Raw genomic sequence first — 20,207 nt, forward strand, 5'->3', positions numbered from 1 at the left:
TGCTTACACTTAGGCACAAATGCGGGGCTTTATGACTCCAGTAGGGTCCTGTATTTCCCTATTGAGCCATCTTTATTTCATGTAATACCTACTGAAGACTTGAGTCCTATTTGACCTGTTGTCAAGACAACAGGTACCAAAAGTACAGGTTACTCAGGTATTTGGCTTTTACAAATAATGGGTTGTTCTTTATATATCTTGAGTTTTTCTTTCTTTCTAAGCATATATTTTTCTTTTTCCCCAACCCCTAATCTCTTTCCAGGGCGTGATTGACTACATTTTCTATTCCAAGACTCATATGAACGTGCTTGGTGTCCTGGGGCCTTTAGATCCTCAATGGCTGGTTGAGAACAACATCACTGGGTGTCCACACCCTCACATCCCTTCAGACCACTTCTCACTGTTAACACAACTTGAACTCCACCCTCCACTTCTGCCTCTTGTCAATGGTGTTCACTTGCCTAATCGGAGGTAGTGGAGTACTGCCCCGCAAAGACGGGGGGATCTGTTGCTATGGACCTGTACAGTTGTAAATCAAAGTATGTAGGAGTGAAGTATGGCCATCCTTAAGCTGCTTCTTCAGGTTCCTTTCATTATGTGTTTGCTCTAAGATTTTGTACATTTTTGTGCATATTGGTATCATTTGGCACTAGGGCTGGAACCAAAGTATTACTCTTTCCAAATTTTTAATTTAACATGTTTTTAAATTGGACCTCCTTCATATTATATTAGGAGTCAACATTCATAAGTAATAAATCACCAATTCAAGGCCCAACAAGAGTGTGTTTTTCCAAAACAAATAACTTTCTTTTGAATGGTTTCAAATGAGCCAACCATTTTTGTAAAAGACAATTTTTAAAAACTAAAAAGACAACACTTTAAACTGAATGATGGCATGCCTTACAGGAAAAATTTCTTGGATTTCTGTTTTCCATTATAACAAAACTGATTTTTGGCTCCCCTAGTCTTTTGCACATTAACAAAGCACTTAAATTTGCTAGATCTGTACATAAACTATGATACAGCCTTTAACCATAATATGAAAAATAGAGAAATTAAAGATGGTTGCACAATATGCTTTTGAAATCAAACATTTGACAGCACATGACAGTTTGTTGGGCAAGTGCTGGTTATTGTTTTTTTTTTTTTTTTTTTTTTGAGGAATCACTCTGTATCTAGTTCCTCTATTAGTTATAACCTCATTAGAAGTATTAATTTTAAGCCTTTCTCTCCAGTTTATTTATTGGGAAACAGTGGGTAATTTTTACTGCCACATATCTTGAAAATAGAATTTGTTATATTTAGGATGCCCACAAAATTAGTGTCCAGTATTTTTCATTATTCTCATCCACCTTTTTCTGCCTGGTTGTGCTAGAGAAACAGGTATTATATGATCTGTATAATTTTTGCTGTTCTAGTCAAATGTTTTAAAAACAAACAACTACTGAATGAAAAGGCCCTGATCAAAGTTTTAAAAGGGAAAAGCGATACAAATATCTCATTTGTTTCCTGAAGTAGGACAAGTGGCTATTGGTTTTGGCTTTTTGAAGTAACAATGGAAAGGATTTGGCGGGGGGAGAGAACAGGGAGTAGCTGAAAACCTCTGATCATTTTTCCTGACTCTAGTTGCCAAATGGCCATTATATGCTTTTAATCTTTGTTTCCGTTGTCTGTCAGGGTTGAATTAAGAAGCTACTGGTTTATTCCCAACTGTTGATGCTCTTTAGAAATGTTGGAATCCTTTTTTTGCCCAGGAGGGGCCAGTTGAAAATGTGTGACTCAAGAGGCAGTTAACGTAATACCGTTTTCTGGGGGAAAAATTGGTTGGCTACTTGATGTTAATTATGGCACAGTTAACAGGAAAAGGTTGTGTCTGTGTTTTTAAGTTTTTCTTTATTCTGCTTTTTTGCTGCTATAAGAGTTTTCTGAAATTTATATTTTAAACTTTTCATGCACTTTACTGTTTCTAGTCTCAAAATGTGATATTTTTAATAAACAAGAAATTTTCCATTATGTGAATGAAATTTTAAAAGAAAATAGCCTATATTTGTGTCTCACTAATATATAAAGTACAGGTCAAATTTAAATTATTTAATTAGTTTTAAATATATACAATTTGCCTCTTCTTTCAAACCTAACATCTTAGGCTGTTTTATTAGTCTTAAATGATGCATTTCCTTTGGTCATTTTATACTAATTTCTTCCATAGTAAATTAATCAGGCTATATAAGATAATATTTCCCCAGAAGGATAATTTTAGTGGGACGAGGGTGGTGGGATGATGTAATGTCATAATGGGATTGCATCAGAAGGGTTCTGTAAAGCCTAAAACTCCCTTTTAAAAGTGCCTAGTGATAGAGGCGTTGTTTGTCATCTATTATAATTGGAATGTCATTGTCGTTGAGTGAAGTTTGATGTAAATAAAATATTCTTTTAAAAATGGTAAAGTACCAGAATAAACAAACAAATAAACAACCCTTAAGGTGACAGATTTTCCTCAATGTGCAGGTATCCCTTCTTATATACCTCAAACATTCAACATCTAGCCATGCAAATTGATTACCTGAACCATAGTACTGGAAAGTAGAATAGCATGAAAAACTTAATTTTGTGGACATTACCTTTTTTTGTAATCAGCTACTGTATGTTTTATTTGAAATCTTTTGTTTTGGGTGGGTTTTCTGCTCTGGAGGTATATGCACTAACAACATTTTCCTCCTTTCATCTACGCATGTTAATTAGCAATGTGAGCAATATTTCCTACCATACTTCACTCCCAATATTTTTTGAGATGTTTGTATAAAATGGAATTTAAAGTTCACTTATGATTGTATATGAACCACAGAGGAGCCCATTTATTAATAAAAAACTTTTTTAATAGTTAAATGTAGAGGGGAAAAAATAAAAAAAATTGGGAAACATTGTAAACAGCTTAAGTTTATTTTGTGTATGATCGAGGCACTCTGTTGCAGGAAGGTGTGTAATTGGGTTCTCTCTGCTTCCAAATGCACTCTTTCAAACCATTCATTATCCTGTGTATTTTTAATGTGGTTTTAGTAAATGTTGGTAGTAGCTCTGTTGAAGTAGGTAATTGTGTTATGTTTTGGGTGGCACACACACTTGGGGCATGGTAACCCAAATTTCATGTGCACGGTTTCCCTTTAGCCCACTGCCCAAATTTCACACACCTTTCACCCTTTGTTCCCTTTGTAAAAGGAGTGGTATCTGTTTTGAGCTGCCAATTCAGATGATCAGAAATGCTGCTCTCCTCAGTATTGTCTTGTTAAAACGCATGCCATTTGGAACTTTGGCAGTGAGAAGCCAAAAGGAAGAGGTGAATGACATACGGTATATAGTCAGTGAAAGTAAATATTTATGCTTATATACTTTCTAGTTCTCAGAATAAGTTTAATAAGCTTTATGCCATAGGGCTGCTGCATATTTTATCTGAAGTTAAGAGAAAATTTGGGCATTTTTAGGTTGTGATAATGTGGTTTTTTTTTTTAACTGTTAAATATGATTTCTGGTACTTGTGTAAGAACTGGAGTGTTCTTTAAATTTATTAAAACAGTGTTGTTTGAGGAAGGGAAAACTGCACTGTTTGCTATTACAGCAGTCATACAAGTGCATGTCAAGTCACCCACTCTCTCAGGCATCAGTATCCGCCTCATAGCTTTACACATTTTGATGGGGAATATTGCAGCATCCTCAGGACTGACATCTGGGAAAGGCTCAAATCCACTTACTGCTCCTTGCTTGTTGACTTTGTTTTAAAATATTGTGCCTGGTGTCAACTTTTAAGCAACAGCACTGCCTAAAAGCAAGCAGAGAACAGAATCCCAGCACCATTCTATAGGCAACTTTTTAGAATTCAGATAATAGTAAATCTGTTCAAGATTTATGATGTTTTATGTAAAAAAAATTTTGTACAACGTAGCTGAATATTTTTGTTTCATTTCTTTGATGTAAGGCGTGTGAACGTTTGTTTGGATATCACATGTAAAAGTCAGGTAATGGCACAATGGGTTTTGAGACCAGCTTCCCTTCCCCCCCATTTGCCTTGTTCCAAGCTCTTTCTTTTCATATTACTTTTCTGATTTTCATAGGCAGATATTTAATTTTACTAATAAGCATCCTGTGTGAATGTATTAAAGAAGCCACTGTGTTTTAGTGTTGTAGTTTGCAGAAATATAAAGCTTCGTTTCTTATTTGTCCCTATTATTTGGTGTGTTATGGTTATGTATTGAATCACAGAGAAGGGAGAAAGCTGAAAGGATACCTAAGGCTCGTATCACTTGATTCTATGGTGGGTTGTATTAGAATTGAGGATGTGGCACATTAAAACTGGAACATGGGCAAACATAACTGTGTTCCATTTTAAAATTGTATCTCCTAAGTATCTGTTGTTAAGTGGGCGAAAAATTGTTTGTATTTGCATTTCCAAGAGTTTCTAAAAATCACAAATGCCATCTATACTTCCAAATCAAATAGCAAGAAGTAGAGAAAGCACAAGACAAAATAGGTTAAGTAATGTTCTTTGATGGAACGAGAGGCATATGGTTTTCATTCCTAATACAGAGCTAGGTTTTCTAGCAAATTGATTGTGTCCCAGTACTTACAGTACTTACTTGTTTTTAAGTCTTATATTCTGAGAGATTTTAATAGCTTTGTAAAATGCACTGACTGAGCAGTAGCTTTGGTCACAGAAAACATAATCAGTTTCTGATACATTTGGCAGGCCATAGAATAATGGTTATATAGCAAGCAGTGACTTTATGGCACGTTTTCAAAGTAGCACTCATATATACTTATATTTTGACAGAAATGTGAATTCTCACGTTTATAAGGTACTCTCCGACCTGCCCTGCCCTTTAAAAAAAAAAATCAACTTTCTAATGTGTAAATGTTTAATCTTTTCCTTCTGAATTATATCATGTTTGTAGAACTCTGAGAATTACAGGTAGACAAATTAGCTGGGAAAAGTAGAGTATTTTTCTAAGCCAGGAACTTCAACTAAAGTTTTCAATTTGTAGACAGATGAGAACTTTTATACTTAACGGTTGCTTTGAGTGATTTTAATTTTTTTAAGGCATCATGATCACCAAATTCAAATTGAAACTTAAGTAAATTAGTACATCTTTAACCTGGCTTATTTACCAAAGTTGTAATCTGTTTAAGAACAGGATGCCAAGAGCATCTTTCATTTTACAGAATGATTTGGAAATCTGTGTTGTGTAAGTGTCATCCTAAAGCTTAAGGGTAAGAAGAAAAAAGAAAGCTCTTATACATATACTGCAGGGTATTCTGAATAAGATCCACAAAAAAGAAAACAAAAAATAGTTCTTTTCCGGAAGGTGGTAAGGGAGAGCATGCATGTTTTCTTATTTTAACCAAATACCTTCTTTATGTAAGTTTCTCTGTTGAATTACTCAAGTCCTACGGCAAGAAGTTAGGGAGATATTAGGACAAACAAGCTTTGTTAACCTACTTAATAATTTCTTTTGGCATAAGTTTGTTTGGGTTATTCTTGGAACCAAAGGAAAACAAGCATGTTGGGGCTTTATTCAACATACATTATGACATTGAAGTAATGGAATGTTTTTAAGTAAAATAGATTTTACTTTCAAAGCATATGAAATAAGGATATTTCTGCCTATTAAATGTTCATTTTTTATGGCACTTAGTATAAACTCAGTAGCATTGTCCCAAAATTAGAAATTGTGTTATCAGAAACCATAAATCACATTTTGAAAAGGGTATGTAAATGCCAAATGATATGACTCTTTTGGGCATAGTAGCTTGGTACGTGCAGCTTTCAGAGACTTTAAGAAGGCATAGTTTGGCACCTATTAGTAGTACTTTTTGTTACAACAATCTCTCCAGATTTAGATAATTTTCCTACTTGTATATCTGTCACTTTTAAATCTAAAAGCATAAGAATCATGATAACCCTCTCAGAAGTGGTCCTTTCTTGCTCGTTTCAGTTTTGTGTTAATTTCTAGTTACATGACATAACTGTATTTTCTTTGACGCTATCAATGGTTATATGTACCACATTTGTTTAATTATCTTAACTCACACAATTGGCTCAGCGTTGATGTGTCAAACAATGGCTTTGCTTCTTAACAGGCTTAGTTTCCTACTACTTGTTTCAGTCTTGATACAATAAGTGATGCAGTAGTCTGGGTGTGTATGTATTGAGAAGCTGTACTGTTCTTTCTCTGCTTAACTTACTAAAAATATATTCCCTTACCTGTGAAATTCCTGAGCGGTGCTCTGCCAACTTTTTTTGGGGGGGTGGGGAGGAGTTTGGATGGCTGTATTACTGCACACTGGATCTGGAATTGTTCAGTGTTGTGAGTGGCAAATTTCTTAAACACCAGCAGCACTGAGAAGTGCACTATGGGCATTCGTACAGTTGTCCAAATGCAAGCATTTCTTTCATCTAGGAGAAGTTGAGAAATAGTGTTCATTGGAGTACTTGGAATATTTTGAGGAGGATGAGCATTTCAAACTTTGGCTTTTTTTTTTAACCTCTGGATGGGGTGGTATGGAGGGAGGTGTTTTTTGTTTTTTGTTTTTTTAAGAGAAAGAGTGTGTCTGTACCTTCTCTTTTAAAAAGGCCAGGGTGTTGGTCATATTCACTATGGTTCTATTGTGATTTCTTTCAACCATAAAACAAGTGCCAACTGAATGTCCATGAGATGATCTACTCTTCAACTCAATTTACCATTTGAATAGGGAAGGGTTCATTTATTTTCATTATTTGGCATTAAATTAATAATTCGTTGTTTTGCATACATTTGAGTTATTCTGTGGCCTATAAAGTGTTTTTGTAACTAATGGTTGGAAAGCAAAGCACTTCAGTTTAAAACTTAGCAAGATATTTTGGTAATTTTTCCCCTGAATACATGGGAATTTCTATTGATACTATTCCAGAACAAATTCTCCTGTTTCAGGTTGTATATTTACTTTGTGTTCATCCTAAGAAAAAGCCAAGCACTAAATCAATTTGTTAACTGTGTTCCAGTAATCAGTTTAAAATCTAATATTTTCTTTTTCTTTCTTTTTTTCATTCATTCTCTTTTTAATTAGAAGACGTGATGAAGTGCCATGTAATTGTAGCTTACTAGTGTTTGATGTTTAATAGACTGGTTCTGTGGTGGTTTAATCATTTAACTCTCTGTCATCCTTGGAGAAGGTGGTTCTGCCCTTAACTGAACACATTCTCTCTGACAAAATCACCAGCTGCTTTATTTTTCTATTTATTACATTTAAACAGTTGATGAGGTCTGAAACTTGACCAAACTGCTCAGCTGAGATGTTTTTCACAATAGACACTGTACAAAATGTGCGTGCAAAAGGACACAGTTGGGTGGTAGTATTTTTTCATTAATGTGAACATTGACTAAACAAAGCAGTCCTGCCTTTTAAATCTTGTGGCAGCTCAGAAGGGAGGTGCTTAAGAACCTTAACTACTATGTCAGATGACAAAATATTTTTTCCATTTTGGAGATTGGGTACTGCTCACACATGATGTATAGGGCTAAATATATGCTTGTTTCCTTGCACCTGTGTACTTCCTCTTCTCTCCCTCCCTTTCCTTCCCCTGTAGGCAATAAATGGCCATTTTGCAACTGCATACCTTTGTCTTGGTTTTTTACTCTTTATCTGTGCAGTGTGTGTCTGCTTTTAGGTTAGTACATCTCTTGGAAAGTGAAGTAAGAAGCCAAGGTTATTTAGGCAAAAAGTTAGAAATTCATGCTGGATTTTTCCCCCCTCGTGAAAACTATAGTACTGCTTAAATAGTACTTTGTTTAGAATAGATTTGGAAGTTAGCCATAGTTATGGCTTGCTTTGGCTGAAGAAATCTGAGTGGACGGACGTGTGTCACTTCAGGGCGAGGCTTTAAGGCCAGTGTGCAGTTTGCCGTATTCCCTTTTCTTGCCTTGGTGATAATGGAAGCATATATTGAGATTAGGCTTCCCATCCTAGATCTTTGACTTTGATGAACAGAGTTTCCCTGCTGACCTACACAAAATGAAGTGTGAGAAACAACAGCCAAATTTCTGTCTTCATAAAGTTTTGTTATTGCAGCATGATCTCTCCCATCCTGACTGACAACCCTCAGATCTGCTGAGTTACAACATAAAACGGTCTTAATAAGTGGACCTCCCAAGACCTAGAGTAAACTCATTCAACAAACATTTCACGTATCTAGTATGAACAAGATGCTTTGGTGATATAAATTTGGACAGGTTCCCCATCCTCCAAGAATTCACTTTCCAAACACTCTTCTATATGACACACAAAATATTGAAGGGTTTTAGTCATAGTAAAGGTATCTTAAATTTTTAGAATCTTGGGAGGGAAAGGCACACTGAAATAGCAATTTTGAAACTCTGTTTAGGGATATTCAGCTGAAAAATGATTTTAAGATATGGTGTGTTTGAGACCAGATAATTCTTGAAGAGCATGAAACAAAAAACAACAGCTGTCAAGTTTAATAAGTGCTTAGGGAAGGTAATGGAAGGCTTATTAAGAAGATACTCCTAAGATAGACACTAACCAAGTGTCCTTTCATTCCATCATGTGACCTTGATAAAATACCCTAGCTGGTAAAATGGATGTAAGAAACAATCTCGTGAAATGATAGAAAAAAGCAGACACCAGGATAAGCTTGCATGCAGGTAATTTATTTGGAGAAATCCCAAGAAGAGAGTAGGCATGTAACAATAGAGAAAGAGGGAAAGCCAAGTCAAGGGTGCAATATTAAGCCTATCACCTCTGGGCAGCTGGAACATAAACTTGCCACTGACCCTTTGAAGAGCTGAGTAGAATGCACTTCAAAATTGTCTTAATGAGGGATGGGAGAGGAATTTATGGGCTCCCATGAGAAAAGGGTGTTAATTATTTTTCCTGTCTGTGCATTTATTAAATTCACTAAGATTCCTGCAGGAATCCCATTTAATAGTGGGGAAATGCAGTGGGTGGTGGTACAGAAAGCAAAAGGCAAAGTGCTATTAAGTTACACTTGTGTGCAACTGGTTGCCAAGCTATGATGGCAGTAAGGAAGTGAGCCGAGAGGATGTGAGACATCCGAGGAGTCTGACATAATGATGTGCTGTAATCTCAACAAAATATAGAGGAGTAGGAGAACAAGGTAGAGCCCGTTGCTGCAGCTGATTTTGAGGCTATGATTAATATTTGTCACCTCTCTTTGTCATGCATTCCAGATTTTGCTCAGCTTTGCACCAGCACACCAGTGGATCTAGATTGCTTTCCTAAGGTTTGGCAACCAAGAGTTGTTGGGCATGGTTGGTTGAGTTTGCCCAGCCATCCCTGGATATGAAAGAACCAGAGCTGCCCCATGAATCCCTTGGGTTCCAGATATGCTTATTCTTGCTTCCCATTGTGTAACAGCAAGCCTACTTTCTCATGCCAGTATGATGAATCTTTGTACACCAGCATTGTGAGCCCCAAATGACCCCTTCCTGGGGGCATCCAAGCCTGGGAGATAGTGGGTATTAAGGTTCAGTCTAAGTCCACCTCAGCACCTCTGAAATGCCATCCCATCTTCAGAGTTTCCCACTCGTACATTAATTTCTATTTGAGTACACTTCCCAAGGTTACCCCACTAGATCAGCCATCAAGAGCAGTAGAGATGCTAGTTGAGAATGACAGGAAGCTTAGGGTGGGTGGATAGTGGAGGAGGGAGATGATGAGTATCAATTGTAGCTCCAGAACAACTGCAGCACAAAACTAGCTCATCTTACTAATCTTTCCCTTTTAAGTTTTGGGGGTGGGGCAGAGGATGGAGATATTTTCAAAATGTATTATACAAAACAAGTGACTGGCTCAAGGTGGTGGTGTGGTATACTACTCTGATTACCCTCTTCAGGACTGAAAAACTTACTCTTTCATCTGGGAGTGGGCTGTCCACTGAGAATGTTCCTGATAAGTAACCTAGACTGAGGAAGGACAGCTGCCTTGCCCAACACCATGCCCCATTCTGGGAGGGGATACCTATCTGTGGCCAATGGCTGGTGAATGTGGGGTTAATAAGTTTAGCCCCTCACATAGACCTGTGACAATTCTGAATGGACATGGCCAGCTCCAGAGCCCTCATGGCAATGGCTGAGGTCTTTGTTGTGACTGCATTGCTTCCTTCACTTCACAGGTTTGATCTTGGCACTGTCTAAAAAAAACTTCCTGAATGCCAGTCTCCATCTCAAAATCTCTTTCCTGGAATATCCACAGGGTGGGTAATTATACTAGTGCTCTCGGATTCTAAGAATCTTACTAAAGAAGACTATAGTACTTGACATATATGATAAGTTCCTAGTATGTATGTGTGTATATATGTGTGTATATTTCGTAAATGTATATCATACACAAAACTGTGCAAAACAGAAACAAATTGTAGACCTTATTTTAAAAGGTCTGTAGATCTGGGGCGCCTGGGTGACTCAGTCAGTTGAGTGCCTGACTCTTGGTTTTTGCTCGAGTCATGATCTCAGGGTCATGGGATTGAGCCCTGTGTATGGGCTCTGGCTCTGTGCTCAGTGGGAAGTCTACTTAAGATTCTTTTCCTCTATTCCTCCCCAGCTTGTGGGTACCCTCTCTTTTTTTCTCCTTAAGGTAAATAAAGCTTAAGAAAAATAAGGTGTGTGGGTCAAATGGTACAATTTATGGGGATTTATGGTCTCTTCCTATGGATTTGGTTCGGAAGTGTCTATAATAAAAGATTGCATTAGTTAGGATTCAGTTGAAAAAACAGAAGATAAGCTATTTCAATCAAGATGAGTAGAATATAGGGCATGAGTTAAATGGGGGAGGAAAAAATGAAGTCAAACAGTGGATTGTAAGGCAAACCAGAGATTAGCAACTTCCAATAGCCACTATAGCATTTTAAGCCACTGGAAATCAGGAGAAGATGGGGTTACCAGCTCTAAGAAAATGGGTTCACTTATCAGGAGCTAGAACCATGGCAGACACTGCCTGTGGAAGGTGGTGTCACAAAGGGAGGAGCTATCTTTTAGGGGCTGGGATCACAGAGAAGACTCAAGTCTGTTGGAAATGCTACCTGTAGCAGTAAGAGAAAGAGAAAGATGCTGGCTTTCTCTCTCTTCTTCCTTAGAGTTTTCTACCATGTCTCTCATTGGCTGAACCTAACCAGAAGTGATTGACAAAGAAGCCTGAAAAATATTCCCATGGTATATTCAGAATAGAGGAAAGATTGAGGAATGCATGTGGAAGCAAGCAAGCAAATCATTAGCACACACTTTTGTTTTTACCACTCTGCATCTGTTCTCATGCTTTAACCAATCTTTTTCTCTTGCACTTTGTTTGCATTATCTTTTTTTTTTTTTTGTGGTAAAAAACATAACATTTGCTGTCTTAACCATTTTTTAAGTGTCCAGTAGTGTTAAGTATATTCACATTGTTATGCAACAGATCTCTAGAACTTTTTCATCTTGCAGGCTGAAACTCTATACCCATTGCATAACAACTCATTAGTCACCCCCCTTCCCCCAACCCCCTCCCCAAGCCTCTGGCCACTTCCATTCTATTTTCTGTTCCTGTTTAGTTGACTACTTTAAATACTTCATATGAGTAGAATACAGTATTTTTCTTTCTGTGACTGGCTTTATTTCATGTAGAATAATGTCATCAAGTTTCATCCCTGTTGTAGCATGTGTCAGAATTTGTTTTTAAGACTGACTAATATTCCATTGTATATATGCTACTTTTTGCTTATCCATTTTTCTGTTGATGGACACTTGAGTTGCTCCTACATTTTAGCTATTATGAATAATGCTGCTATGAACATGTATATACAAATATTTCTGAGATCCTGCTTTCAATTCTTTGGAGTCTGTACCCAGAAGTGGAATTGCTGAAACATACAATAATTCTGTTTTTATATTTTGAGGAACCACCATACTATTGTCTACAGTGGCAGTGCCATTTTACATTCTTACCAGCAAACACAAGGGTTCCAGTATTTTCACATCCTCACCAACACTTGTTATTTCTGTTTTGTTTCATTTTGTTTGACAGGAGCCATCCTAATGGGTGTGAGGTGGCAATGTCTCATTGTAGTTTTGATTTGTGTTTACCTAATTATTAGTGATGTTGAGCATCTTCTCATGAGTTTATTGGCCATTTATATATCTTCTTTGCAGAAATGTTTACTTGAGTCTTTTGTGCATTTTAGATTGAGTTGCTTGTTTTTTTTTATTGTTGAATTTTAGGAGTTCTTTATATATCCTGGATATGAATTCCTTATCAGATATGTGATTTGCAAATATTTTTCTCCCATTCTGGGGATTGTGTTTTTATTCTGTTGATAGTGTCCTCTGATTCACAGAAGCTTTTCATTTTGATAAAGTCCAATTTATCTATTTTTGTTTTGGTTGCCTGTGCCTTTGGTGTCATATCTAAGAAATCATTGTCAAATCCAATGTCTTGAAGCTTTTGCCCTATATTTTCTTTTAGAAGTTTTCTAGGTTTTGGTCTAGCATTTAGGCCTTTGGTCCGTTTTGAGTTAATTTTTGTATTTGGTATTAAGTTAAGGTTTAACTTCATTCTTCTGCATTGGATATTCATATTTCCCAGCAGTATTTGTTGAAAAGACTGTCCTTTTCCCATTAAATGATCTCAGTACCCTTGCCAAGAATCATTTGACTCTGTACTTGAGACTTTATTTCTGGGCTGTCTCTCTGTTGTGTTCCATTGGTCTCTATGTCTGTCTTCATGCAAATACCACAGTGTTTTGATTACTGCAGCTTTGTAGTAAGTTATGAAATCAGGAAGAGTGAGCCTTCCAGCTTTGTTCTTTTTTTGTTTTTATGATTGTTTTGGCTATTTAGGATCCCTTGGGATTCCATGTAAATTTTAACATGGGCTTTTCTACTTAAAAAAAAAATGCCATTGAGATTTTGATAAGGATTACATTAAATCTGTAGATCACTTTGGGTATGGATATCCTAACAACATTAAGTCTTCCAATCCATGAACAACCACATTCTGTTGCTACTATATAACAGGATGCAACTATCCTTTATATGAATATGCTTTCACCAATGAATTTCTTAATACTGTGCTGAGAGAAATGTCTTCTGGACCCTTCACAGTGAGGGTATGGTTGGGAGTGGCTAAGCAGTTTGTACTTTATGAATCCACTCCAGATTCTTATCTCTAGGATTTTCCAGACTCCTTTACCTATGCTGTGCTACCCAGTATGGTAGACACTAGCCTCATGTGGTTATTGAGTGCTTGAAATCATAATTTTAAAAATATATATTTGATTAAAATATGAGACTAGAAAATTAGAAAGCATGTATGTGGTTCACATTATATTTCTGATAGCACTGTTCTTCAGTGTGCCAAGCAAGTTCTGCCATCTCTATACCTTTTTGGCCTAATTTTACTAACCTAAAAGGTGGCCAATTCCACCCCCACTCCTGGTGCTTCAGCCAACATGTTGAATCCTGAATCCCAGGCATGTATAGCCTTGTCAATAAATTCAGTGTGATCCAACCTTTATTTCATACTTCTGAGTGCTTTTAGAATATATTTTGCTATGGTCTGAATGACTGTGTCACTCCAAAATCTATATGTTTAAATTCTAACCCCCAAAGATGATGATATTAGGAAATGATGCCTTTGGGAGGTATTTAAGCCATGAAGGTGGATCCCTTGTGAATGGTACCAGTGCCCTATAAAAGAAGCTCTAGAGAGATCCTATGCCCCTTCCTCAATGTGGGGACCCAGTAAGAAGGTACCAGCTATAAATTAGAGGGCTCTCACCAGGAGGTAACCATGTTGATGCCTTGATCTTGGACTTCCAGTCTCCAGAACTGTGAGAAATAAATTTCTGTTGTTTATAAGCTACCAGTCTGCAGTATTTTGTTATAGCAGCCCAAATAGGCTAAGACATACTCTCATACATGTTCCCCAGATTTCTTTCAATACAGATTGACAGAATTCTGCAAGTCCTTTTGTGTGTTTGTGTCTCTTATCGGAGCAGGTCCTGCACTTTTCCCTCTGGGCTGTGTTGGGATAGAACTCTTGTTGTGAGACTAGAGACAATGATGGGTGGTTAGAATGGCTCCTGCAGAGAATCAGTATTCTTTTCTCAGCTGCCACAAGTGAAGTCATGTAAATGTTTTTATGCAAGTGAAGATTGGTTGCCTCAGGTGAGGTGTTAACTTGACCAATTGAGGAGAGGAGAATTGCTTCTGCTAGTTAGGAAGGTCGAGGGAGTTGGGGAGTTCAGAGTTCGCAGCCTCCACTCTGTCTGCCCGAATGTCACTATCCGAAGTCTCAGTGAAACACTCCTTTCCATCCAGGGCCCTTAACTTAACATACAATACTTGATAAGAAATTTAATGTTGCAACTTTGCAGCCTGTGTTATTAAGACTTGGGCCTGCTTCTCAGCCATGTCTGTCTTATGGCTATAGGGGCTACATAGCTTAAGATTTTGTGAACTTTTGTTAAAAGTTCAAGATCTTAGGCTTATTTTTGCGTACACTCTTCCTTGTTAATGACAATTCTTGTTAATCAAAATTATTAAGCTGGTCAAGTGCATCAATTACTTGAACAAAACCTCATCTTTACCCTGTACTGTGTCTCAAGAAACCAGTTTATAGTTTAAGTAATTATGATGCCACTGCATGCCACAAATTACTAGTGTAAGGAGGTCTTCACTGCATTCTGGTCAAATAGATGACAACTCAATCCTAGTTACATGTTGAGTATCAGTTTCCTCTGACCATTCTTGGTACCAAGAGCTGTATCAGTAAGGACCCATTCAGAAAAGCAGAAACCACTTTGGGTGTTACAAACAGAAGAAATTCAGTGCAAGGGATTGGTTACACAGGTCATGGAAGAACTGAGAAGCCAAATAAGATACCGAGGCAAATCCCAATCAAATTTCCAATGACATTTTTCGAAGTGCTGGAACGAACAATCCTAAAATTTGTATGGAATCAGAAAAGACCCTGAATCACCAAGGAAATGTAGAAAAAGAAAAACAAAGCTGGGGGCATCATGTTTCCCAATTTCAAGCTATATTACAAAGCAGTAATCACCAAGACAGCATGGTTCTGGCACAAAAAAAAGATACATAGATCAATGGAACAGAATAGAGAGCCCAGAAATGGACCCTCAAATCTATGTTCAATTAAGCTTTGACAAAGCAGGAAAGAATATCCAATGGAAAAAAGACAGTCTCTTCAATAAATGGTGCTGGGAAAATTAGACAGCTATATACAGAAGAATGAAACTCGACCATTCTCTAACACCACACACAAAGATAAACTCAAAATGGATGAAAGACCTCAATATGAGACAGGAATCCATCAAAATCCTAGAGGAGAACATAGGCAATAACCTCTTTGACATCAGCCACAGCAACTTCTTTCAAGATACATCTCCAAAAACTAGTGAAACAAAAGCAAAAATGAGCTTTTGTGACTTCATCAAGATGCAGCAAAGGAAACAGTCAACAAAACAAAGAGGCAACCCACAGAATGGGAGAAGATATTTGCAAATACTACTACAGATAAAGGGCTGGTATCCAAGATCTATAAAGAACTTCTCAAATTCAACATCCAAAAAACAAATAAGTCAAAAAATGGGCAGAAGACATGAACAGGCACTTCTCTGAAGAAGACATACAAATGACTAACAGACACATGAAAAAATGTTCATCATCATTAGCCATCAGGGAAATTCAAATCAAAACCACATTGAGATACCACTTTACACCAGTTGGAATGGCAAAAATGGACAGGGTAAGAAACAACAAATGTTGGAGAGGTTGTGGAGAAAGGGGAACCCTCTTACACTGTTGAGGGGAATGCAAGTTGGTACAGCCAGAAAACAGTGTGGAGGTGCCTCAAAAAATTAAAAATAGAGCTACCCTATGACCCAGCAATGGCACTACTGGGTATTTACCCCAAAGACACAGATGTAGTGAAAAGAAGGGCCATATGCACCCCAATGTTCATAGCAGCAATGTCTGCAATAGCCAAACTGTGGAAAGAGCCGAGATGCCCTTCAACAGATGAATGGATAAAGAAGATGTGGTCCATATATACAATGGAATATTAGCCATCAGAAAGGATGAATACCCAACTTTTACATCAACATGGATGGAACTGGAGGAGATTATGCTAAGTGAAATGAGTCAAACAGAGAAAGTCAATTATCATATGGTTTCACTTATTTGTGGAACATAAGGAACAGCATGGAGGACATTAGGAGAAGGAAGGGAAAAATGAAGGGGAGGAAATCAGAGGGAGAGATGAACCATGAGAGACTATGGACTCTGAGAAACAAACTGAGGGTTTTAGAGGGGAGGGGGGTGGGGGGATGGGTTAACCCAGTGATGGGTATTAAGGAGGGCATGTACTGCATGGAGCACTGGGTGTTATATGAAAACAATGAATCGTGGATCACCACATCAAAAACTAATGATGTATTGTATGGTGACTAACATAACATAATAAAATAAAAAAAGAGTGTTATTCTAAGCCAACAATACTCTTGCAAAACATTTTCTTATGCCTTTATTTATTTTTTTAAAAGATTTTATTTATTTATTTGAGAGAGAAAGAATGAGACAGAGAGAGAGAGAGCATGAGAGGGGGGAGGGCCAGAGGGAGAAGCAGACTCCCCACTGAGCAGGCGCCTGATGTGGGACTCAATCCCGGGACTCCAGGATCATGACCTGAGCTGAGGGCAGTCGCTTAACCAACTGAGCCACCCAGGTGCCCCTTTCTTATGCCTTTAATAGTTTGTGAACTGTATCTACCAAAAATCAGATAAATTTGGAAAGTTTGGAAAGTTTACATTCTATTTCAGACTTCCAAAAAAAAAAAAAGACTAAGTTTTGAATATGTGAATTCTTTACCCTGCAATCAGGAAGTTAGATTCAGGCATTGACCTAATAATCCATGGAACATCTTCCATTTTTTTCCCCTAGTGAAAGGAGGAAAGATTTGTTAGAGAGGCTGATAGCATGAGAATGTGCTGCTACTTTTATTTATTTTTTTCAACTAACATCTTTTTAAATTTTTTTAATTGAAATTCAATTAGCCAACATATAGTACATCATTAGTTTTTGATGTAGTGTTCAATGATTCATTAGTTTGTAGAACACTTCTTTTAACCCTCCAGATTAGGTTTCTTCTTAATACAACTGGTCAAGCAGTTGTTTCTGAAGAGTCGTGGGTACTATCCACATGACCAGGTTCTCCATTTGACATGATAATGACTTCCAATAGAACCTGGGGGATGTTTTTGGTAATCACCATAAACATCTGACTTTACAAACCTCTTACAAACCATGTGACATTGAATACAGGATTCAGTATGAAGAAGGCAAAAATGAATGTTTCTTCTACTCTCTTGATGCAGGCCAACAAATAGGCATACTTAAAAAAAAAGAATAGAGCCATTAGATGATGCATAGAGTAATTTAAGGAGGTGAGAGGATATAAAAAACTAGGTTCTTTTTGCAACTTACTATTTTTGGAGTGTGCAACAGTTTTTATCATCTTTTCACAGTGCACCCAATAAATGTTTATTAAATGAATTCATTAAAGAAGACTTAGAAATATGATGGCCCTTCAAATATTTGAAAATAATTATCATATGGGAGAGGAATTAATTATTGAGACCCTCTTTAATAGCCTCTCTTTGTTCTTTTTCTCCCCTTAAAGACAAACAGAACAATAATTTGGAGAGATTAGAAATGTTTAAATTTGACTATATATAGAGAGAGACTTCCTTGCTACGACTAATGGAAACACCATAGAGGAAATTCGATTTCTGTAGACGACCAGGCTAGATAACCACTAACTGGCTTCCCAACTCTGGTATTAAGAATTATAGGATCTTCAGTTTTCATTATTGGTTCAAATAGTTATGTTCATATTCATTAATAAAAAGTGTCTTTAAAATATACAAAAAATTAAAATATAAGTGGAGCTGAAGGAAATGTAATGGCCAATTTATTTGGCATATTGAAAAATAGTTCAACTGTTAACTGGACATAATTAAGCCTCTTTCATTCTGGAGAAAGTTCATTTGATTTCATTACCCTCTCATCTTGAAAGAGAAGATGGGAAATAAATTTGACATTGAAGGAAAGGGAAGACTCTACTCTTGTTCTTTATTTCCCTCATGGCTCACTCACCCTTTAAACCCTCTGGACCTGGAAAGAAGCATGTTAGTGGAGTAGTGAACCCAGAAGCCAAAAGTCTGTCAACTCTTAAACATCAAATCAATGACCTTGGTCCTCATTTCTTGTGCCTTTGTGTCACATTCAATCATGATAATTCTGAGAATTTTCCATTCTCTTTGCCTTTGTGAACCTTCAGAAGAGTTAAAAAAGGCTCAGGAAAAATCATTTCTTCCATATTTATCTTGTTCCTTTTCTTTCTATTACCCTTGAATTATTCCAAGCATCAGCCCGACTTACTTCCTTTCTTATTCATTATTCCAGCCATCATTTTCACTTAGATGACTCCCTAATATCTGTCTCCACCCCTATTCTCTTCCTTTATTTTTAGTCCTCTGTTTCTGACTGCCTCTTTGGAAATTCTTGGGCACATCTAATTTCACTACATTCGAAATTAAATAAATCTTCCCATCATTTGTCCTGCTCCTTCTCTTGGTTTTTTGGGCAGGGTGAATAAAAGATTCCAGTCAAGGTTAGTCTAAGGTTTGGGGAGCCATGGAAAGAAAGAGGTCAGTCAGATATATTGCAGATGTATGACCAGTAGGACTTGATAACTAATATCTTTCTCCAAGTAATATCCATTTTATTAAGTACAGACCCATTATTACTAATTTAAGTTGTACAGGACGTCATCAATAGACTATTTATTTTGCTGTCTTATACTTTTATTTATAAGGAACTTCTAAAAGTTCAATACTAAACTCCATTTGTCAACTCTATTTATTATGATTTAGGCTCATAATTGTCTCAAATTCGACTTCTTCCATTTTGTGGATATCTGGAAACTTGATCTCCACAGTTTGGGTGGTGGTGTATGTGTATATTTGCTATAGTCAATAAAAGACAATGAAAACTTTATCAAGTGTGGGCATTCATAAAAATGGAAAACTTGTCAAGGAATTAATTGAATCTATAACTCCGTGTACCTCTCCTCGGTGTACTTCTCCCTCAAATTTCAGGCTACAACGAATGGAGTTTGTTACTGGCCTATACTGACCTTTTGTTTTCCTCTAATGTTATCTGTGGGTATTCCTCTGACATGATTACATTCTGAATAGAAATGGAATAACTGGAAATGGTTCTTTGTCTGACAGGGTGGAATTGTGTTTTAAACATCTGCTTTCTAAATACATATTAAAGAACTCCGCCAAGTAGATGCCATTGTCTATCCATGGAATACTCAGCTGTCTGGAGGGACAAGTGTTATGTCATGTGGGCTCTCAGTGTTTCTTGCCCTATCCTGAGAACAAATGCAAGGGGGAGAAAAAAGATGCTTTCTGCATATATGCCAAAGGCCTGGGAGTGCCTTCCTTATATTACAGTTTTTAAAAGCAAGTATTGTGTTTACTTGCCTATTTGCCAGAATTAGGCAATTACTATATGAAATTCTAATCTTGCCTGTCTGAAACTGCAGTGGGGAGACTGTCGTCTTTTAAGAGAATAGTGTGCTCATGGGCAACCAGTTTTTCTCTAGTGACAGTGCCCTGTGTCTTCTCAGGGATTCAAGGAGGAGATTCTTGGTAGAAAGATGGAATAGAAGTATTTGCTGTGTTCTGCTTTTCTACTCCCCTGAACTGTGACTCAGAGAGGTGCCAAGAAGAGGGCCTGGGATGACTTTGAGAAGAAAGGAGAGAAATAAAGTAGTTTTTTTGTTTGTTTGTTTGTTTTATGGTAGCATTGTTAAAGAATTGGTAATAGAAGAACGTTCCAGGACCTGGTGGAAGCAATAAAAATGGTTTATCCCACCTGTCAGCTGTGGGTTTATGCTAGTTAACATGCTGTACCTACAGCAGAGCTATTGTATTTGCACTGATTTGTTATTACTATGAATATGTAAAAGTGGTTTTTAAATCAATAGTAGTTCTTTTAAAATATTTTTCAGAATGTATGTGCAGGAAAAAAATAATTGGATAAAAATACCTCAGAGTGGTTATATTTAATTCATTTTTA

At 37.0% G+C, this 20,207-nt stretch overlaps 1 protein-coding gene across 2 annotated transcripts in view; it reads left to right on the plus strand.

Moving 5' to 3' along the window:
- Positions 1-7,642, plus strand: part of CNOT6L (CCR4-NOT transcription complex subunit 6 like) — a 105,374-nt gene extending 97,732 nt beyond the window's left edge. For both annotated transcript variants that reach the window (XM_028100535.2, XM_028100533.2), the window contains exon 12: positions 263-7,642. In XM_028100535.2, the coding sequence (XP_027956336.1) occupies positions 263-475 (213 nt within the window). In that variant the 3' untranslated portion in view covers positions 476-7,642. The remainder of the gene's footprint in view (positions 1-262) is intronic.
- Positions 7,643-20,207: the final 12,565 nt, after the last annotated feature.

The sequence above is a fragment of the Eumetopias jubatus genome, unplaced genomic scaffold (assembly GCF_037043125.1).
Source record: "Eumetopias jubatus isolate StellerSeaLion01/CBP00866 unplaced genomic scaffold, mEumJub1_p1.0 scaffold_2, whole genome shotgun sequence".
NCBI classification, from domain to species: Eukaryota; Metazoa; Chordata; class Mammalia; order Carnivora; family Otariidae; genus Eumetopias; species Eumetopias jubatus.